The 23277-nt window shown below is 42.3% G+C and overlaps 1 protein-coding gene across 1 annotated transcript in view; it reads left to right on the plus strand.

The window, feature by feature from the left end:
• PLCL1 (phospholipase C like 1 (inactive)) overlaps positions 1–23277 on the plus strand; it is a 181569-nt gene that overhangs the window by 140314 nt on the left and 17978 nt on the right. The window contains exons 2-5 of the mRNA XM_085066109.1: positions 1618–4089; positions 6260–6463; positions 16679–16754; positions 20578–20687. Coding sequence (XP_084922235.1) covers positions 1618–4089; positions 6260–6463; positions 16679–16754; positions 20578–20687 — 2862 coding nt within the window. The remainder of the gene's footprint in view (positions 1–1617; positions 4090–6259; positions 6464–16678; positions 16755–20577; positions 20688–23277) is intronic.

The following is a 23277-nucleotide window of genomic DNA, read 5'->3' on the forward strand; positions in this document are numbered from 1 at the left end:
GCTCTGTGGCTTGGGGAGCTGCACAAGGTCCTGCTCAGATGGTGCAGAGCATCAAAGAACAGAGGAGGGTGGATGGAGGGTGTGATGTTCTTTAAGGGCACACACGAGCTCCATGATGGTGTGGTGAAGACACTTTATTGCAGAAATCAACGCTTCTTACACTGTTAGTTTGTTAGGAGTTTATATACTTTTGAGGCACAACAAATGTGCTTAACCAACCACCATAGACCACAATAGGAACAGGCATCAGATGTAACCAATGACCAGCCCCATGGTGTGAGCACGTATTGGTTAAATAATTGTTTTGCAATTATGTAACTTGTTTTTCACCTCTAGTTTATCTGAGTCATTCCCAGAATGCTTTTCCAGTTAGCCAAAGTAACAGAAGTGAGCAAGGATTTTACAATGGCAACAAGGCCCTGAGTTTGCAAGGCCTTTCTGCTCTGCATCAGGAGGGTGCTGCTAGAGCATGTAGGATATATATATGTAGGATTTGCAGAGGAGTATGATGTGAGGAAGGTTGAATGACACAGCAGATAAACTGGAGCTGAGTGGAACCAGCTGGTGGGGTAGGGAAGGGAAGTCTAGGCTGCAGAGATTTTGGGAGTCAGGGATTTTGATCAAAGCAGATGCCCAGGGGCTGTTGGGAACTGGTCCCTGATGCATGTCTGATGTCTGGGCCTGAGGCAGCAGAGTGGAGGGCTGTGTGCTTATGCCCAGCATCAACATTTCCTTGCCTTGGGACTCCTTTTCCATTGAAAATCCAGGCAGATGAGCTCCCTTCAACAGCAGAAGGCAGAGAGCTAAGGAACTGTTGCTGGTGGCTAGGGAAATAGGAGGGAAAGCAATTTTAACAAGTCTTTCACAATTAATTGCAGTCTTGAGTGATGTTTGAAAAATATTTTTGGTAGCTGTTGTATAGTTTACATACTAATGGGGTAGATAGAAATCATGCAGAGAAAAGAATGGTTTATAATTTATAATTATTGTGAGATGTTTTGAATTGATAATATGTAGGGAAATGTTCAAATTTAGCTGCTGCACTAACATTACAGACAGCTTTGTAGGCAGTTGGGTTTACATCCAACAGCAAGAAGTAGTTGATACTGAAAAGACAATGTGGATTAGTATTTTCTCAAGAGGAACTGGAATATATTTCCTGAAGACAAAGGCTATGGATTTCTTGACTGGCTGTCCATTTCCATACAGTTGTAGTCAGTGTACACAGAAATTACCAGAATAGCTACTTTTGAAAACAAATGGGGAGACAAGAGTGTGATATATCTGCTTTGAAAATGTACATAACGCATACAACTGGATACTGCCTCCTCACAGCTGCAGGAGGTTGCTGAGATCTGGAAGACAGTTTTAATAGCTGCAAATGTCATTCATGAAAACTTGCTATCTCTAATGCCACAGTCAATCAAGTTGCTTTATAGCTCAGTATATTTTATAGCTCAGTAGGGAACTGAATTGTGGGAAGGAATAATATGTTGTGTTATGAGGTTCAGAAGAACATTAATTATCTTTATGTAAATGTACCTTTTCTATTATTTATGCACTTGTGGATTGCCCAAAGAAAACCTACTAATTTTTTAAAATGTAATTATTCCACAGGATCCTTCAAACCAAAAATGTGGAAGAAAGAAAACAGTGTCCTTCAGCAGCATGCCATCAGAGAAGAAAATAAGCAGTGCCAGTGACTGTATCAGCTTTATGCAGGCTGGGTGTGAATTGAAGAAAGTTCGTCCAAATTCCCGGATTTATAACCGTTTTTTTACTCTGGATCCTGACCTGCAGGCTCTTCGCTGGGAACCTTCCAAGAAGGATCTTGACAAAGCCAAGCTTGATATTTCTGCTATAAAAGAAATCAGACTAGGGAAGAACACAGAAACATTCAGGAATAATGGACTTGCAGATCAGATTTCTGAGGATTGTGCACTGTCAGTAATTCACGGTGAGAACTATGAGTCCCTTGACTTGGTTGCCAATTCTGCTGATGTGGCCAATATTTGGGTATCAGGATTAAGGTACTTAGTTTCTCGTAGCAAACAACCCCTGGACTTGATGGAAAACAGCCATAATACTCCACGGTTTACCTGGTTAAAAACTGTATTCGAAGCAGCAGATGTTGATGGCAATGGCATAATGTTAGAAGATACAGCTGTGGAGCTAATCAAGAAGCTCAACCCCACCTTAAAGGAATCAAAGATTAGGTTAAAATTTAAGGAAATTCAAAAGAGCAAAGAGAAACTGACAACACGAGTAACGAAAGAAGAGTTTTGTGAAGCGTTCAGTGAACTTTGCACAAGACCTGAAGTGTATTTCTTACTCGTGCAAATATCCAAAAACAAAGAGTACCTGGATGCCAATGACCTCATGCTGTTTTTAGAGGCTGAGCAGGGAGTAACCCACATAACAGAAGAAATGTGTCTAGATATTATACGCAGGTATGAGCTTTCTGAAGAAGGGCGGTTGAAAGGTTTTCTTGCAATTGATGGATTTACTCAATACTTACTGTCCTCAGAATGTGATATTTTTGACCCAGAGCACAAAAAAATTGTCCAAGACATGACACAGCCTTTGTCACATTACTACATCAATGCATCCCACAATACATATCTAATAGAAGATCAGCTCAGAGGGCCAGCTGATATCAATGGTTATGTCAGAGCTTTAAAGATGAGCTGCCGGAGTATTGAACTGGATGTCTGTGACGGCCCAGATAATGAACCCATTATTTGTAACCGCAACAACATGACATCGCCACTTGCCTTTCGAAATGTCATTGAGGTAATTAACAAGTTGGCCTTCTTTGCCTCAGAATACCCTCTTATTCTCTGCTTGGGGAACCACTGCTCTGTACAGCAGCAGAAGGTCGTGGTGCAACACATGAAAAGAATCTTTGGAAGCAAACTGTACACAGAGGCACCTTTATCCTCAGAAGCCTACCTCCCATCACCTGAGAAATTGAAAATGAAGATTATTGTGAAGGGGAAGAAACTGCCCTGTGACCAGGATGTATTAGAAGGAGAAGTTACAGATGAAGATGAAGAGGCTGAAATATCCCGAAGACTGTCAGAGGACTTCTCAAGGGAACCGAAGCTGATCTGGCTCTGCAGGGAGTTGTCTGACTTGGTGTCCCTATGCAAATCTGTCCAGTACAAAGACTTTGAGACCTCCATGAAATCTCAGAATTATTGGGAAATGTGCTCCTTCAGTGAGGCAGAAGCCAGTCGGATTGCTAATGAATACCCTGAAGATTTTGTTAACTACAACAAAAGGTTTCTGTCCAGGGTGTACCCAAGTGCTATGAGGATAGACTCCAGTAATGTAAATCCTCAAGATTTTTGGAACTGTGGTTGCCAGATAGTGGCAATGAACTATCAGACCCCGGGGCCCATGATGGACCTACACACTGGTTGGTTTTTACAGAATGGGGGATGCGGGTACGTTCTCAGGCCTTCAGTGATGCGTGACGAAGTGTCTTACTTCAGCGCAAATACCAAGGGTATTGTTCCAGGGGTCTCCCCCCAGGTCCTACATGTCAAAATTATCAGTGGTCAGAATTTTCCAAAGCCCAAGGGTGCATGTGCAAAAGGGGATGTCATAGACCCCTATGTCTGCATAGAAATACATGGGATTCCTGCAGATTGCACTGAACAGAGAACTAAAACTGTGCAGCAAAACAGTGATAACCCTATTTTTGATGAAAGCTTTGAGTTCCAGATCAATCTACCAGAGCTGGCCATGATCCGCTTTGTTGTTTTGGATGATGACTACATTGGGGATGAGTTCATAGGGCAGTACACCATCCCCCTGGAGTGCTTACAGCCCGGATACAGGCACATACCACTGCGCTCTTTTGTTGGTGATATCATGGAGCACGTTACCCTCTTTGTTCACATTGCAATAACCAACCGAAGTGGAGGCGGGAAGGCTCAAAAACGTAGCCTCTCAGTGAGGATAGGGAAGAAAGCAAGGGAGTACACCATGCTGAGGAACACTGGTCTCAAGACTATTGATGACATCTTTAAGCTGGCAGTGCATCCACTGCGAGAGGCTACTGACATGAGAGAAAACATGCAGGTATGACACTTCTGTGTGTGTGTGTGTTGGTGTGTCCTGAATGTGGAAGTGAAAGTCACGGTGTGAGCAGCTGGTAGGGCAGGCTTGCTGACACTGGTGGAAGCTGGTGAAGCTTCAGACCCACAGCTGTTGTCAGCCTTTAAATTGACATTGGCAGGCTGATAGTTACAGGTGCTAACTAACAAGCAAATGTAGTATTAGGCGGAAATGTTTTAAAAATCAGTATGCCCTCTCCAAACAAGTTTTACTGGTGGTTTGTTTTTTTTTCCTGAGAAAGCAGAACTGAGGGTACGTTTGTATCCCTTGCCTCTGGTCTCAAACACTTAATTTCCTCATTGATTCTAGAAAATGTCAACAAGCTTTTGTTTTGCTAACTGAGTAAGGGTTATGCTCTTAATTTTCTTTGGGTGAGTATAAGAAGCAGTCAGTGCATGTGTCATTAAGGTCTTGTCTACACCAAAGAAACCCACTGTGCAAAGAGCAGCATGTTTTCCCTAGTGTGTGTCGCCACTGTTTGCCCCAGGGCTGCAGATGTTCAACATAGGCACTGAATGCCACTTGGATTGCAATTTCCTCCCTGCTGAATAGCTGTTTTGTCTTGGCTGGTTGAGGGCTGGCACAGACACCAGTCTTGGCTCAGAGGGTCCCCTGGCACTCTGTCCCCACACCCATGCTGCTCCGTGCAGCAGAGCCTGCTGTGGCCAGCAGCATCAGGACCCAGGTACACAGCACTGTCCCAAGTGCTTTGTGGCTGGCAGGACATGGAGTGGCAGTGAGGCCAAACAAGAACCTGCCCCGTGGTCTTCTTCTGTGGTGGGGATGACTGCAGGTTGATTAAAGGACTCCTCAATTCAAAGCTTCAGGCACTGCCTAGAAACAAAACTGAGTAGCATTAAACAACGAGTTTTCCTTAATAAATAGCTGGAATCAGCTGTAGCTATCTCCTTGGTAAGGATACAGAAACAGTTCATATTTTTTCTCTTGAAAACTGGAGAAAAATGCATAGCACTTCATTGACCCCACTATTCTGGATGGAAAGCAAATGAAATGTTGACAGCTGGAAAAGTTTGCAAAATGACACAAGCTTTAAATCACTCTCAAAGGAATAGTCTCAGCATATTTTTAAGAATGGGAAACTCTTCCCAGCCTTTCCTTTCCTTCTGGCCTTGAAAGTAACTAGTTTGAACTGCTGACTCCACCTTCTGTCTAGGTCAGGCACTATATATGAACTATATAAATGAAAATATTCTGAATCTGACTTGGAAACAGCATTAATATGCCTTCCAAGCAAAAGTTCAGTAAAAGATCATGTTCTGGGGAATGCTGTGTAAAGACACAGTTTTGGATTTAACTGCATGCTCTCATATTTAATGAGAAGTGCCTATTATTTAGGCATGCATTGTCTGATGATTGTTTTTTTCCAGCAAGTTGCAGGAGGAACATTTGCAAGGTATGGGTTGTTACAATGTTTGGATTTTGTGCATCTTGGTCACTCCTTTTACGACTCAAGAAGCTAAATGATGAGTGCATGTCAGCTGTATATCTTCTTACTTGAAAAATAAATTAATCCTGGCATGTCAGTTTGGTTTGACTTGTATATCTAGTATTGATTTTCTTACATGTGACCTATGAAGAGGAAAGGGTGTTTGTGTTTCTTTATGATGTGGTAATGCACGGCTGAAAACAAAGTCAGTTTTTCCTGCTTGTCTTTCCCATGGGAAATACAAGGTCTGTCAAACTTGTTCTTGCTGGAGGATGATAATGATGGGAGAACAAAGTGATTACAGCATCAAAAGCCATTGGAGTCTAAGCAGTTTGGAAGAGAAATAGCATTTTAGGATGATGGTTTGATATGCTGGGGACGAGAACTTGTCCCTGTGTTAGGGCTGGATTTGCAATGCAAAGCAGCTGAAGAGCTGGCAGTTGAGATGCCTAGGCCTGGGAGAAAGCTGGAGCTGGCAGTAGGCTTGGGGACAGAGAATGGGGCTGGCAGGGAATTCCTGTGTGAGATTGAGTCCCATGGTCCATGGGATGGCTGGGGACAGTGGACAGTGGCATAGCACTGGCTCACATCAGAAGGGAGAAGCAGGCAAGGGCTGACCAGGCAATGGCAGGCAGGGGGACTGAGCTGTGGTGGAACACGTGCTGAAGTGTTTGTGTCCTTCCCCAGAACGCCATGGTGTCAGTGAAGGAGCTGTGTGGGCTGCCGCCCATCGCCAGCCTCAAGCAGTGCATCCTGACCCTGTCCTCGCGCCTCGTGAGCAGCGACAACGTGCCCTCCGTGACCCTCTGCATGAAGGACACCTTTCCTTACCTGGAGCCTCTGGGGACCATGCCCGACGTGCAGAAAAAGGTCCTGGCAGCGTATGACCTGGTAGGCACTTCAGCACTGCCACCTCTGCCTTTCCCCTCTGTTGTGAATGGGGCAGGCTGTGCTCCCTGGCTTTCACATGCCCAAATGTTCCACTTAAATAAACAAGGCTCTTAAAATGACTTGGGCTATGCAAAGTTGGCTTTTAATCACCACAATGCCACACTGGGCTTTTTGTTGTTTCCTTTTTTAAACATGGTTGTAGCTAGCACAGGTTGGCATTTGAAGAGGACTTTGTTTACAAAACTAGCAGCAATTCAGCCTGTACTGGCACTGTTAGTCCTTGTCTTTGGGAAGCAGCAAGATTTGTGTGCTGCCCTTTGCTGGCCTCTCCGCAGCAGAGCACAAGGCCATTAGATAGGAGCTGCAGCATGGCAGTTCCCAGGCAAAGCTGAGCCCTCCCTTTCCCTGTGCTTTGCAGCAGCACTGTTAAATACTGCCCCTGTCCCTGTCAGATCAAGTCAGTGTTGCTCTTGGGGCAACATGACAAAGTTGGAAGGGAAGGTTAAAATACCCATTTTCTTGCATGGGGAAGGAGAGGTCAGCATGGGACCGGAATGCTTAAAAAAAATGTAGAGACACGAACTGGAATCATTCCAGATGAGTGGTGCTGCTCATTGTATGACATATGTCACTGCTGTGGGTGACTGAGCAACAGCTGTGAGTGTCTTTCAGCAGCAGAAGTTGCTGTTACACTGTGCCTCTTGGGCCGTGGGGGTGCCCTGCTGCTTCCCACCCTTTTTGATGGTCTGCAGCAACCAACAGCAAGATGCACGGTTCTGCCAAGCCTGACTTCAGCCCTGCACTGTGGCAGCCAGACTGAATCACGACTTGTGTTCAGTGCACAGCAGTTATTTCTGCAGCCTGTGTTCATGAGGAATAAAATGGTAAATAATGTTGGGAGTATCAGATTGCTTCCAGAGACCCTGAAGTGTTGCAAAGCAGTGATTGCAGGTTTGACCAGCTATTCGATGTGCCAAACGATCACCTCCTTTTCATGTCATTTTTTGCCTTATAACACACTTTTCAAGGGAAAATCAGCTTGTGGGGTGGGGGAAGACACTGATGTTGATTAAAACAGAAATACTAAAAGTACTCTGAAATAACCCCTGGGTTCCTTCCAGAGTAGTTTCTATTACTTGGAAATAATTAAGTTATGGCAATAAAATGCCAGCTGTAACAATACCAGAACAAGGATTTGCAAATTCAGTCGACTACCTTATTTTAGATGGAACTTTTTTTGGGCAGATTTGTTACATGGTCTCATGGCTTTGTGAAAGAGCAAATATCACATAAATAAGAGATTTTTCTGTCTTTGGAGGCCTGCGTAATGGAGTTGTACCAAAATGAATGTGTCATCTCTTATCTTTGTAATTATATACTGAAGAGTACACATGGGACTTTTCAAGGCCTCCTTGTACTTTAGAAACAATTTTTCAGTTTAAATAGGTGAAAGGCCTCTTGGATGTAGACAAAAACACTTGTAGAACTGTTTTAAATAATGTTTGTTCTCACATTTGTGTGTGACAGGGGAAGATGTAACTTGAATGTCAAGAGAGTGTGTAGTTTAAAATCAGAGAGAGAGAAGGGAGTTCTGCCTTGCCTGTGTAAGGATTGATTTGAGATATAATTCTGTTAAGGAGAACATGATACCTTTTTTTTTTTTACCCACTTTGGCTGTGACTGCCTCTTACTTTGCTAAAACTATTCACTTCTGAAAAAGAAGGCTGGATTTAATAAGTGGTTTTGCTACATTTTGGATGTGTGCCTTTTGAGACAGTGCCAGCAGCAGAATATTGAAATCTATTTAGCCTTTTCTGTGTTTGAAAAAATGAACTGTCTCTATCAATCTTGACATTTGAAAGCACAGGGTGGGAAGGGGGCTGCAGTTAAGATGTTGACAAGGGGCTTCTCTGTGTTGTGTAATGACTTGGTCTAATCCAGGGAGTGTTTCTTTTTAATAAATGTATATATTTTTTGTGCAAATGAGAGCACAAGGAGATGTTGGTGGAAAGTAATATAAAATATTTTAGCTTATTTATTAATTTTAATTCAAGATATACAACAGTTCAGCCTTTTATTTGTTGATAAAAGGTTGTTGTATTAATTGTTGATAAATTGGCTTCAAGGAACTGGATCCACAAATGCTTGCTGCATGTCTCTTCACTTCAAAGCACTTTTTGAATTAATAGGCCTAAGAGCATTTTTAAATGCATAAAATAAAATCTGTTTACATTGGCCTATCTCTTGTATGAACAGGCTATACTTCTTAATTCCTTTTACAGTAAAATGGACAAAAGTTTGACTCTAAATCTCATAGTGGGGAGCTGTTTGCCAGTCTGCCTTGCTTGCTGGGCCCCAGAGCACAGGGAGCTTAAGTACTGGGCAAAAGCTTCCTCACCACCTCTGAAAACACTACATAGGTCACATTCTTTAAAACAGCTGCTTTGAAAATAATTTCTGATAAAAACAGCCCTAATGTGTTGGAATTTTTTCCCCTTACAGAAAATTGCCAACTGAATATACCTTTCTATTTTTCCACAGAAAGTATAGACTCTGCCTGTGTGTTTAATGGGGCATAAACAGGGCTGAAGGTCCATGGAAATAGAGGTGCAAGTGCTTGGGGAGCTGCCACAATGATCTGGAAAACAATTAACTGTCTGTTCCCTCCTGCTCAGCCTTTGTCAGCAGTGAGATAGACAAAGACCCGTTTGTGCAGTTTGTTTGTTTTTTCCTGGGCAATTAATTTTAGCATTGTGCTCTGCATTAAATATTTTCTTTTGAGAGAGGCCTTATTATGATAAAATTTAATGTGCTCTGTTTAAGGAACTGGAACAATTTTTCAGGACTGTGTTTCTCTCATTTTATGGTAGCATTGCAGTGGTTTAGTGGAGCTGTACTCTTGGCCATGTCTCATATAGGAGGAGGTTTTGTTGATAATACTGGGTTGCATGGGAGTTTCTGGAGTGGAGAGCAGGGAATATGATTTGCCAAAATCAAGAAAATAATGTGGACTGTTGACAATACACAGACAACATTTTTGAAAAGTGTGTCAATAATCAGAAATACAGCATAGAATGGCTTATTTCAATTTACAGCTTTGATTGATACCATACATGGAGTGTGATGAATGGATTCTGATCACATTGTCATTGCCTCCCACACACACATCCTAGGATAGTGTACCCTGTCACTTTCAGAGCTGTTCTTCAGTGCTTTCCTTTCCTACAACAAAGGGCTGTTGCTCTGCCTCTCTACCTGTGTGCTCCCCCTTGTTGGTGGTTGCTCAGGTGGGCAGAATGTGCAGTGTGCCTCACAACCTGTCAAATTATTGCTGGTGTTCTTTGATCACACCTAAAAAAGGAGTTACTCCATGTGAAGAGAAGGGATGGGGCCCAGCTGGACTTGACAGATGGTTGAATTATTCATCGCAAACAGTTATTCTGTGAAGTTAGGAATTTTTTTGGTTGAGAATTGTTTGGAAACAGATTGTGGATTTTGTGTCTGCACAGTATATTCATGTACTGATGCAAGCATGCATGAACTTAGGAACACTTGTGCCCTTTGCTTTTCAGTTATTGGTTAAGCGTTATTTTCCTCCAAGATCAAATGACTGAATTATTTAAAAACCAAAAGCCATAAACAAGTGATAATAAATGTTTTTTGTTTTAACCTGTCTCCTGGCTCATGTGCATACAGAAATTTCTCTAAGAAAAATGAGATGTCCAAATTATCTTTACATGTTTCCAAATCATTAATAACAGGAAGTGTAATAAAGGTTGAATAATGAAGCTACTTGTTATATAAATTCACATTGACCTTGATGGTTTTTTTTCTGTATTTAGTCCTGATCTTGCTATGTTGGAGCAGACAGTTATGGAAGGACAGGGTGGCTGTAGGTGCCTGAGAGAGGGCAGAGTAGTTAAGAATGTCTTGGCCAACATGGAGATAGATTGGGGATTTTTGAGAGGAGAAGAAGCTGGGAAATAAGTTGAGGTTTTTAATGGCAGTGGCTTTGTTGACATGTGTATTGGTCCATGCATGCTAGCAGAGGTCTGCTGAGGTGTGTATGGAGAAGAGCTGCTCTTTGTCTGCTGTTCTTTCATATTCAGTCTTTTTGGGCTTCTTTGTCTTGGTGCAGGCATGACTTTACTCTCAAGCTCTTTATTCCCAAGAAGAAAGTAGTTTTCCCCAGTTATTATGTAAATGCAAAATGACTAAGTAGATTTTTGTGAGCTTTTCCACTGAAATTCATACCTCAGCTGGGATGGAGTCATCCCTAGAGGAACATTTTTCACAACTCTCTAAGCCACTGAAGACAAGGGATATTGCAGAGCAGAACATCCACTGCCAAAGAAGTGTCATAATGCACTGACGTCAAACACAGTTCAACACGTGGACGTTGTCTTGGATTTGTATTTGTTTTAAAGAATTTTCCATCCAAAATTGTACATAGACTGGGAAAGTCAATTTCTTTTCCCACTTTTTATTAAGGAAACTCCTGTTTCTTTCTCTACTTCTTACAGTTCTCTCACCCAATGCTCTCCAAGTTTCTTGCTCTGATTGTCCATGTCCATTAGCCACTTCTAAAACAAAATCTGAAAACAGTCAAATCAGACCTTCCTGGAGAGAATGAAGTTCCAGTTGGGTACTTCAGTTATTCTGTTTGCACATAAGCATATTGAAAACTGACTTCTCTCTCTCTCTCTTCCTCCATTGCTCCTGTTCTGTAGAGGACTGGTCTTCATGCACAGATCACATCCTGCAACACTGACTCCATATTTTCCCAGAAATATTTCCACCTGAAAACATGAAATTGGAATTTAAGGTGAATTTTATGCAGTTTCTTTTGCAGTTTGTGTTGGTAAGGTATTTCAGATGTTTCCAGCATCCTTGATACTCTTTCTGATACTGGGCTGTTGCAGGAAAAGGCTCAGGTACTGAAATCTGGCTTGAAGTATATTGGGACAGAGATAAGGTTGTGGACAGACTGGTGGACAGCATTCCTTCCCATGACCTGACACTACATGCCCATCCTTCTTTCCTTGCAGAACTTGCTGGCACACGATTGCCTGGCTGTTTCTTGTCCCAGATGTGTGCAAGAAATGCTCAGTTCTAAAGGGAATTCTCTTCAAATTTTCATGAGCTCAATTTGCACTTCAGCTGTTTTTTTTTTAATTGGTTGTATTTTTGTAACCTCTTTTATTTTTGCTTGATGGTGGGTTTGGTTTGTCTAGGAAGGTTTTTTGTGGTTTTGTTTTGTACCCAGGCAAAACTCTTCATTGTCAATGAAAGGCATAGGAGACTGGGACAATGGCCATGAGGAGAAACCTAAGAGAAAGCTTCCTCTTAGTTTGGTGGTCAGTCACTTTCTGTTCTAAACTTTGGAATATTTATGAAAGGTTTCATTGAATTGTCTCTTTTTTCTCATTTGTCTTTCCAGCAGGAGCAGTACTTTAATTTGCCACCAGGAGCTTTTCCTCTCTTTTTTGGTCTTTTTTTGGTGAAACTCTGCTGTGTTAATTTCCTCTCTCCTTTTCAATTTGTAGAATAATTCATAATGAAAAGAAGCAGTTGGTCTTTAGCATAAGAGTTCATTAAAGTAAAAAGAACATTCTTTTGTTCAGTTTTTACTGATCCTGTGATTAAACTGCCTTTAGTACAGGCAATAAATAACCCTGTTAATTTCATGTGAGTAATATGATGCCCTCAGCATTAAGATATTTTAAATTACACTTAAGATTTGTTTAGCTTTGTAATTAACAATTAAGTGACAAAGTAAATCATTATTCTTTGCATGAAGCACTGGGATTTTAAATTTGATATTCCATGCTATTCTTAGACACTGAAGTGAGACAGGTCGCTTATGTTTTCAACCCTTGGTCTGTTCCACTTTCTGGGTCTCATATACCGGATAAGGAGAGAACTCCTGGGTTTGTGCCAACTCTTACTTCCTATGCTTTTTTTGAGAATCCAGCCTGATTGTTACAGAATGCTTCAGGTGGATTGAGATGAATCAAGTTTGTGCTTCTTGCTTTCAGTATTGTGTAAAAATATTTAATGAGCTGTTTTGCAGAAAAAAGATCCTAATATATGCAGATGAGGCTTTCTATTTTTAATTCCCATTAGTTTATTAAACTTGACAGATAGTTCTGGGCCTTGTGCCTTGCGCCTCTTTTGTCATTCTGAACAACCCCTTATTCACTTCTTGCTGTGAGAGTGCTTCTGCCTCTGCAGCCTCTCCCAGGAAGGTTAGCACCTCCAGTACTCACAAAAGTCTTTGTATCCCTGCTCCCGTGGAAACATGGCAGCAGTGCCTGAAGGGAAGAGCAGGACTGGCCTTTGTCGCTGCAGAGCTCTGCACTGCTGGGGATGCCAGGTGAGGAGCCCCACATCCTCCTTATGGGGCTCAGCCCTGGGGATGCAGGGCCAAGCACTCAACTTAGCAGGCTCCCAAATGATGTCAAGGTGTGTGGTAGTTACTTCCATTCTGTCTTCTTCCTTTCTGCTTACTCCTGCTTTCTACTTACAACTACCTTGCAGTTGGTCAGCAAGGTAGCTTTTTCAGTTCCTATACCAGAATCAGGTTTTGTGTGCTTTCATTCTTGTTTTGGTCCAATTTTCCCCCCCACCCCGCAATTACATTAAACACATCACTCAGTAAATTTTATCACCTTTTTTGACATGAGAAATGCAAGTTGTCTTAAGAAATCCTGCCAGCTTCTGCAGCTGATAAAATATCCTCCCTCCAAGTGGACCCAGATACCAACACCCATCCTCTAAAGGTTGCTTTTCAGTATATATCACTTGGAAGTTACTCCCTTGAAGCTCAGCATTCAGGAGCTAACACTCTGATGGAACACAAGATTCCTGAGGGAGTAGGGACATCTCTTGCTCTGTGAGAGTCACTTACTGAAGCGAGCTGCCGTTTGGGAGCTGACATTAAACAGCATCCTGACAGGCTCCAGCCAGATGGCTGGGACTTACACAGCTCCCTGGAGGGCTGCTCAGCAGAGGTCTGAGCAGAGGAAAGGTGCATGGAAATTCATGCTGCAAACATCAGAAAGCTCACTCTTCACTTTTGAGACAGCTTTGTGGCTTTTGCAACATTACTGGCAAAACTGGGCTTGAAAATCTCTGGCTGCCATGTGATTATGGGGTTACTTTCCCAGCAGAAAATCGCACAGCCTTCCATGTTGCGTGTTTAGTGCTTCTGGTTCTTGCCACTTCTAGAAGAAGTGGGTGACATCCTCAAGCAGAGGTTCAGATGTGATGGCAGCTGGAACAGCAGGAAATGATTCAGACTGGGAAATCATGGACTCATGTCAGAACTAGTGACAAAAAAGAAAATGTCTGTCTAGATGCCATGACCCTATGCTGTAACTATTCCTGGATAGCAGTTACTTGCCTGTTGTACTCGTCTGTTTGAATCAGTCTGTTCTTCAAAGTGAACACCCAGGCTTTGTCCTTGCCCTTGCCTGTTGTTGCCATCTTTTACGTCAGCGTTAGGAAGCAGGATATTGTGCTCAGAGGAACTGCATGTGCAGCTCTTGTTGAGAGCAGAGTCTGGCCCCTCATGTAGGGATACAGGGTCCTGTACACTGGGTTATCAGAGGTAGTAAAGGTGCCATAGGCCAGCCTAAGTCTTATCTCATAACTAGCTTGATTCCCATTATTTCTACCTAGTGCACTATTTCCTAGAACGTGTGAGGGAGGATGCCAGGTGATGAACTGAGGTTGTCCCCTAACCCCCGTCACTGTGCCGAGGAACTCTGAAAACACTCTCAGGATTTGTCATGGAACAAAAGCTGCTTATTTTTGTCAAGATTACTGCTGAACAGGAAGATAGGAACAGGTTAAATTCTGCTACATGATCTGTTTTTAATTGTTCTTGCTGAGCTGAGAGCAAGTGAGACTTTGATGTCAGCATCAAAGGAGTGGAGGGTTGCTCTACCTATTCTGCAGACATCCTAGTGCTAATTTTCTCTTAAAGAATGAATATAATACCTTAATGTCTGAGAATCCTAAAACAAGCATGCCAGAAATTCCTGGGAGTAGGTCCAGTAGTTGCATGATTCTCAAGCCTGCTTTTTTTTGTGTGTGGTAGGATATTCCTGTGGCCATGTGTATATATATATATGTGTGTGTGAGTGTGATGTTATGTATGCATGTGTATATATAAAAACCTCACAAGTCTCATTCTTCTTGAGGGATCTGAGCACAGGAGAGTGTGACATGCTGGATGTCCTGTACCAGCTTAGATGCAGCTGACCTCATGGGGCAAACCTTGCTGCTGGGTAGGAAGCACAGGCACAGACCCAGTGGGACCCAAGGCCAGGGTGATGGCTTCATGAGGTGCAGGAGCCATGGAGATGCTGGGATCACCTGGCTGGACTGGGCAGTGTGGGCACTTCCTCACAGGCCCCAGCTCTGTATGTGCAAGAGGTGCACATTTGGCCTCTGGCTGCCTTTTTAGTGACTTGCAGGATTTTTGTGACTGTCCTTAGTGCTCAGACCTGCCTTCAGCGTTGGTAGTTGTCAGCTGAATGGCTCCTTCAGCATAAAATGATAATGTGCTGTACAGAAAAGCCAGAGAGTGGGTAGAAATTGCCATTTCTTTCTAGATGACAAGTGAAAATATCAAAGAGGGAAAAAATAAACGTGATGCATGAACAAGCAAGTAATAAGAATGAAAGGCAAAGGATACTATCAAAAGTAATTTGAATCTCAGGCATATCCACTGGGCATGTTCTGTTAAAAATAATTTTGCACTGTGTAGGTGTATAGGCTTTTTGCACTATGCCTGTGAAGGTGATAATGGATTTTGTTTCCTATGTTCTTTATATTGAAGGCAAGGCATAGGTATTTTTCTTAAATGCAGCCTGTCTTAATGCATTTAATTAGAAATAAAAATGGGATGAGGGGCAAAATTTGGATCTAAATTTCTCCAGAATTTGGAAGTTTGAGTGTGACAAGTGGAAGCGTCTCTCATTCCTTGTGTCTAATTAAAACAGTAAGATGTGCTAATTTGCAAGTGTTAATTTATTACTGTTATGCTGTCTTCCACTAAAATCATCGAAACCTACTTTTTGGGTTTTCATATTTAGCATGTTTGAAAGTAGGAAGGCTTTTAGCAGTTGCAGCATTTTGGCAAAGCTTTCAGGTGGTGACTTCTGTAATTTCAGGGTGTAACATTAGGCAGTCACTCTTCAGTTTGCTTCGTTTCTCATTGGCACCACTCTTGTGCTGTTTGGGTTTGATTGAGGTTTGTGGTGAACATCCCAGGACAGTGAGGCATGGTTTCTTATACAGCATGTGCCTGCCTTCCATAGCACATGTATGTACCACCTTTTGCAATTTCACAAAATAGAACAGTGGAACAATATTGGGCTTCTGGGCTTCTGAGAGGTTTTGGAAGCTTGTTATCATCAAAGGAGATGAGTATTTGCATGCAGGGAGGCTCAGGATTTTACCTGATTTTTGTCAGGTAATGGACCCTTCATTTGTTTGTTGTTGGACATCTTCCTAGAGTAGTCCATTAAGTATGGAGGTCTCTTGAAACTTGTGAGTAGGCTTGTTGAAACTGCTGCTTTTGGTTTGTTTTGTTTTAGGTAGGGTTTGTTTTGTTTTGATTTTTTGTGTTTTTGTCTTTTCTATTAAGCTTCAACAGAAATATTGAGGACAGGATAGGATTTGGATCTCAATTTTTCCAAGGAGAAACTCAAGAAATCCTATAGCTGTCTGAGCTGTTGTATAGCATAAAATTCAGCACAGGCTTAAATACCTCTTGAAACATTTCTATTCATTACTTGGTAACATTTTTAATAACCAAGTATGTCAAGGACTGTACTTACTACTTTTGTTTCACGAGAAGTACTAGTTAGAATGGGCTTAGTTGAACATAGAATGTATTTTGTCTGCTAACTCTGCTTTCTTCTGAAATCACTTGTGTTTCCTTCATATTGTTTGCAGTGGTGTCTTACGGATGTAAAACAGCTCTTCTTTGACTTTTGGAGCAAAACATTTTCACAGCAACTGGTGCTTGGCTTGACACAGATCTGGGAGCCCCCAGGGGAAGGAGGGATCCAATATTTATCGTATTGCTTTCAGAGCAGACCTCCTCTCCTGTTTCAACCTTTGTACTTTCTGTGTGTTAGATGTTACAGGAAACCCTAGTAATGCTGATTATTTTCCTTTTTTTTTTTTTTTTCTGGACAGATGATTCAAGAGAGCAGGGTTCTTATTGAGACGGCAGACACCACTCATGACAAGATTGTTCAGTGCCAGAAAGCAGGTAATCCATCTTTATTGAGCAGTTCTGGATGGAAGATGGGAAATTATGTGCCATAATTTACTTAGTGTTTGTGACTGATGTAGCATTTTTCACCTGGATGTAAATGAGCATTTCAGTCTTTCTCTGGTGAACCCTCCTGAAGGCTCATCTTCCAGTAACAATGCAGGTGTGCGATCGGGAAAAATACTCAGCTTTCACCTTAGAAGCTACTTCTCTATCTGCTATACAGCTCTGAACTGTCTGACAGCATTTAAATTAGTTAAATGAACCAGAAAGGCATTAAAAAGAGGTGGTGAGAAGGTGTGGTGACTTCACTGAGTGCATTCTCTAACTCAGTTGTTCCTTTGAAACACAGAGCAGGCAAGAGGTTTTCCTACCCACAGGACCAGGCTGTATCACACCTACCTTTACCTTCTTTTCCTGTTTAGGTTTGTTTTGGACCTTGTAAACCTGAGCCAATACAATTCCATTTTATCACAGTAAATCTGTTTGGTTGTGCTTTATGTCTGTCAGATATATGGGCACAAACCACGGTAAGCAGGTGTAAAATAGACCTTACACTGCTGGAGTATTGTTCTGATGTCTTTGTCTGAACCTGGGCTGTGTCTAGTGTGCATCAGAAGTGGAAGAAGTGGTTCAGAAGTGGCCGCTGGTGTGCTGTCTGCTCTGCTGTGGGTTCACACTCCTGTTTCAGGATGACAGAAATCACCAAACTGTCTGTGATTCTTAGTTCAGCTTATTCATGCAAACCTCTCTTCATCACTGCTCAGAATAGCAGGCTAGACTTGGAACTGGGAGATGTCTCCTGTAGTTTCTACTGATATGCAAGAATAAGCCCTACTAGGGAGACAAGTTCACATTTGGCAGTGGTAATCCTCCACAACTAAATCCATCAGCTTTCATGCATCAAAAACCATGCTGAATAAATACATGCAGTGTATTTTCATTAGTGGTTTACACTGCAGAAATTAAATCTATTTTCAGTTCATTTAGCTATTGTACAACTGTACATAACCTAACCCGTACATACTCCTAACCCGTAGCAAGCCTTGAAGGTCAGTAACACAAACACCTGTGACTGCATTTAATTTGTGTTTCTAGGCATGGTCTTCTGAGACCACAACAGTCATAAATACTATTGTTTCTGATAGGCATTTCTGGATTTGGCAAGTGATGCAGGCTACAGCCATTTGCTTCTGCTAACTGTAAATAATGAATGAAACTGCTGTTTTGTAGTTAATACTTTAATTTGTCTTTTTAATTAGGAGAAATTGGAAGCTGTTGCAACAGTAGCATTTAACTGATTTTATGTGGTGCCAAGGGCAGGGTGGAACGTAGTCTTAGCTCTTTAGCCATGCTAGCATTGTGGTAGTAAAGGGGCGAAAGGCAAGTCTGGCTGGAGGTCGAAGCATGTGACGTGCTTTGGTTCTGTGAATCTGGGTAAGCAGCATAAAACTCCTCAGCCCAAAGTCTTCATTGTGTGCAGAGGGTTTAGGAGTGGGACAGTAATAGGAAAGTGCAGCACCCAGGAGGGTCTCTATAGTTTAATTTAAGAGCAACACTTTGCACTAAACTGTGCAGACTCTCAACAGCATCAGGTGCCTTTCTGCCCAGCTTGGTGTGTGCACAGAGAGAAGAACCCATGACATTTGCCTGGGCACTGAAGTCTTTGTGAGCAGGAGATGTGTATAGAAAATCCCATGCAGTACCTTGCCACCACACTGATGTCCCGAGTTTCATGCAGCTCCTCTCTCCTTCCTTCCCCCTGGAAAAAGAGGAGTTCTTCAAGTGTGTTCAATTTGCTGCTGCGTCCACTGATATTTTTCTTTTTCTTGCACATTAGCCTTAAAATTTCTCTTTGAGTAGGCAGCTGGAGAGATACGAAGTGCTTCTCTGAAGCCATGGGATTTAAACAGAGGAAAGGACTATGAGAGAGAGTATCCCTCCCCATGCTCGTTTGCCAATGACTTTGTTGCAAATGTTACCCAGGCAAATTTTTATATAACACTTCCAATGTGGGAAGATGAAGCACTCAAAATTAGGAGTTGTCACAGATAAAATTGCCTGTGACATTGTCCTTTACCTCACCCCAGTTCTTCTTCCTCTGAACATGTGTTCCCACCAGACCTCTGCTTCATAGCCTTGTTTGGTGTGGGTTCCCTGTGCCTCAGGGGCCTGCTGGCTCTCCCACACTGGTTCTTGTGTGCCTGGTTTTGTTGTCTTTTTTAATGTGCTGGTTCAGCCCAATGCACAGTGGTCAGCAGCAGCTTGGAGGACTGATCCTGCTAAGTGCTTTCATTGGTGTTGCTACCTGCAGCCTAACAAATGTTTGTGGCTTCCTCTCTCTGTGGCAGCACTGTATCCGAGTTACAGATGGAGAAGTGAGGTCCAGAGGGAAAAATAACTAAAAGGATGCTGCATAAAGTCAGGGTTGCACATGTGGAGCTAAGATCCATTAGCCTTCACTTTTTTTCCCAGGACAAAGCAAATCATTTGAAGATTTTGTTTTACTAATTGAAGTGAAATGATTTTTAAGTCAGTTAGCATGAAGCACACCTGCAACGAAATCTTGCTTGGGGTGCAGTTATTTAGACTGTTTTTCCAAAGGATATACTGGAGGAACTCTTACCCTTGACAAACAAAGCCTGTGAGTGGGTGAAGTTTTGGAACATAAACAGTAGAGAAATACTGCATTGTGTGGGGTTGAACAGCCTCAGTGTTACTGAGCTCCTGGAGTTGGCACAAGGGAAGAAAAACTATTGTTAGTCTTCCAGGAGTGCTTTGGGCAAGCTGTGCTGAGTGCAAGTCTGCCTTGGACTGTCCTTCCGCAACCTGCCAAGCAGCCTCTGCGTCTACATCATGCAGATGTTCTCTCCATAGGCATTTCTTTGATGTCATTTCAATAAAGCTCAATTTGAGTGACATTTACCCTAAAGTGGTAAGGGAGGGAGAGCTATGAAACAACTGGAGATGGAGCTTGCTTTGTTCAGCCAGTATGGGCTTGAGATGCTTTGGAGTTATTTAGTGCCAATTTTGCCTTTTAAAGGTACAAATTAGGGAACATAAGCAACTCTTTTCGTTTTTGTCTCTTAATCCACACCAGACTGAGAGAAATGGTTGTATACACTGTAGATTTTGTGAAATCAGTGGGCTAATTTGATACCTTAAGGTTTTTAATCTGCTCCTAGATTTCCTGAATTCTTGTATCCAGCAATAGATCTCCAGACATTTTCAGACATCTGCAATGAAGTGCAACAGGGCTGTGGTTGGAAGTCTCAGTTCTTGGTGCTGCAGGAGAAGCAATCCTGTAATTACAGTTACGCACTTCTGACGTAATTTATCACTGTGAAGTACAAGGGCTTTTCTGTGTGACTGTGATTAAGATTAATGAGGGGGTATGCATTGGAGCTTGCATTTGCTGTGCTGAACAGGTATCTTCCACATGTGTCAGACAGCCTTCCAAGGTGCAAAGTCATCAACTCAAGGAGTGTGATGAGCTATTGCCTTTTGCCACAGTATTTGCAGCAGTACAGGCTGCAGGCAGAAGTGCTGGAGGAGTGTCTGTGCAGGGACCAGTGCCTGTGTGGAACCGCAGAACTGGCAAGGAGAGCCACAAACCAAGTGGAAGCACAGCCCTGAAACTGTACATGACACCTTTATTCTCAAAAATGTTCTCCCAGGATGGAGTCATAAAAGGAAAAGGAGGGGGGTAAAGCACAGAAAGGTTGTAAAAAGTCCCAGCTGCAAGACTGAAAATGCTCACTCACCATTTTATAGGGAAAATCAACTGTGCACTGAATGATGTGGCAATCTGTATTTTTAGGAATGGAATTCCATGAAGAGCTTCATAACCTTGGGACAAAAGAAGGTTTGAAAGGAAGAAAATTAAGCAAAGCCATTGAGAGTTTTGCATGGAATATCACAGTGCTGAAGGTAAGCACAGAAAGTACCACCTCCTATCTCATGTTAACTTTATTAGTAAACCTTTGCTCTTTTAGCTCCTCTGTTTGTACTATCTTAATACTGAAGCAATATATTGTTCTTTTTTAATGGGATGTACCAGTTATCCCCACTTACTGATATTTGTCAAATACATCCATTACACCTCCGCTTTAGAAGCTGTGAAGGGAATTTATGTAAGCCTGAACAGAAGAGGAGAGATGCCTTGAGGTTTGTGTGATCAGGGACATGGGTTTGGTTGTCTGTTCTGCCCCATGCACCCTGAAAGTGACCTGTTTGAGGTCATTGTGTCTCAAATACTTGTTTTGTAAAATGACAACTGGAGCATCTCTTTGGGAAGGGACAGAGCAGGAGGGACTTTGAAGGAAAAACGTGAGGAATATTGTAGATCCTGCAGTTATGTTTCCAAAGAGGAGCACTGTCCATACAGCTAAAAAGGGATTTTCATCCCTTCATGCAGTAACACACACCATAGGGTGGAGTTGTTACTCACTGGGCTTTAGCTGCTGGTTTAGCCCCAACCAGCCACAAATTGTCATGGTAGCTGTACAACAGAGCCTGGGTGAAAGCAGCTAAGGACAGCCAGAGATGGAAAGAGGAGAGGATCTGGTGCAGCCACAGCAGAAAGAGAGGACCTGAGCCAAGCATTCACGTTGTTAGCATTCAACTCACACCTTTCACAGCCTCATTCCCCACCTTGCTCTGATAGATCACACTTCACTCTGTTCCTGCTGCTCCCTCGCTCCAGCTCCCACGTTGCCATGTCTGGCAGCATCTCCCTGTGACCTCCCAGTGCCTTTCCCTTTGCTGACATCTCAGAGCAAGCCAGTTGATGAAACGGAATTTTTACTAAGTTCCTCATCAAATATACCCCTAAATGTAGCATGCAAGAGTAGTAGGAGGTGCATGTGTCAGCACTGTAGTGCTGGAAAGAACACTAGCATGTCCTGAGCAGGAGAAGGAAAAAGGAGTTGGGATCAGAGGGCAGAAGGGCAGAAGTGTATGGGGGAGCCCATTGGTGGTAGAAAAGACCTGGGACACCTGTGGTTTCTTGCATATCTTCATTCACCATGAGAGAGAGGGAAAGTGAGTAATGTGTTAAAGTGAGTGTCAGCTCAGTTAATAGGACATCTGATGAGAAAAGTCAACCAGTTCAAACTTGTACACATAGATAGACTTAACCTATTCCCCAATTGAGGTAAGTAGCTAGAGTCCCCCCCTTCCCAAAAAAGGCACACTAGGCAGTTCTAAACATTAATCTGAATACCTTTAGCTGTGTTAGGGTAAAATGAATGTCTTATGATCAGAGTCACTCTAAATGTTTTGATTTTTTAGATGTTTGTCAAATGTGACGTTTGCACCTCTGAGGGTGACCTATGATTAATGAAGGTACAAGTAGGATATCAGAGAAACATTTTCCATGAAAAATAATTGCTGCCTAGCACATATTGTCAACATACTGAAGAGCTTTAAAAACATCTAGTCAAGGTCAGGGAATAATTTACTTGTTTCATTAATAAGCCACGACTTCTTTTCTTCCTTTCTCATGCAATAAAATATTAACAGAGTTTGTGACAACTATCCATGAAATGTACACGAACACCATTTCATTCTGACTAAAGTCCAACTCAGGAATGACATTAGAAAACTGGGAATGAAGTTGTGCCTCGGGTGTCTCACATGAGACCATCAGTAATTGCTCTAATTTGTAATTTTTTTTTCCCTTTCGCCCCTTTAAAATTCCTGTCATTCAGTGACCCTGCCTATAACAAGCCTGTTTGCTGGTTACAGCTGCATCTCCTCTTTAGCACTGGCTCCCCTCAGTGCTGAGAGCTACTCAGGAGGATTTGGTGGGAAGAGACCGACAATCCTGCCCCACTCAAGCCATAGGTGTCCTCCCTACATCCAGTAGCAGCGTGGACACTACAAGTATATTTCACTAGATGTTCATATAGTGTTGTAAGAAAAGGAAAAAAATATCCTGTAATAGCTCACAAATGGATCAGCTGCTTTACATGAGGTGAGATGAGTGAATGGCTGGTGAGAGAAAAAGCCTCTTTGTGTGCTCAGGGTTGTTGGAGGCAATTACATCATGCGGCAGGAGTCAGTTAGTGTGAGGTGCCCGTGAGCAATAGCAGGTATTATGTTGTGCTTGTGCTGTGAAATGATTAATAGTCTTTTCCTGGGCTAGTGAAGCCAAGACATACTTAATTAATGTGTTTTTTTATAAAGACTCATTGCAGTAGGTAAGCTTTGAATAAAAGAGGAGATGCAATAAGAAATTGCTACTGGCAAAATCATTAAATAGCTACAGAGTGCAAGATTAAAGTGTATTTTATAAAAATCCTAACCGTGGACATTCTTCATGTTTAAGAATGCACTGGGGTACTTTTAAGAAGTGAATCAAAATAGTATGTCATTTTCTTCCTTAGTTTATATAAACTTAATTACATATTAGTAATACCCACTATAAGGACAAACTGTTTGCCAGGAGCTAAAATGTCACTCACATGGATGTTATAACTTGGTGACAGTCTAACAAGTCAGCTTTGACACCAATGCA

This window comes from Lichenostomus cassidix, chromosome 7 (assembly GCF_008360975.1).
Source record: "Lichenostomus cassidix isolate B80296 chromosome 7, HeHo_3.0, whole genome shotgun sequence".
Classification (NCBI taxonomy): domain Eukaryota; kingdom Metazoa; phylum Chordata; class Aves; order Passeriformes; family Meliphagidae; genus Lichenostomus; species Lichenostomus cassidix.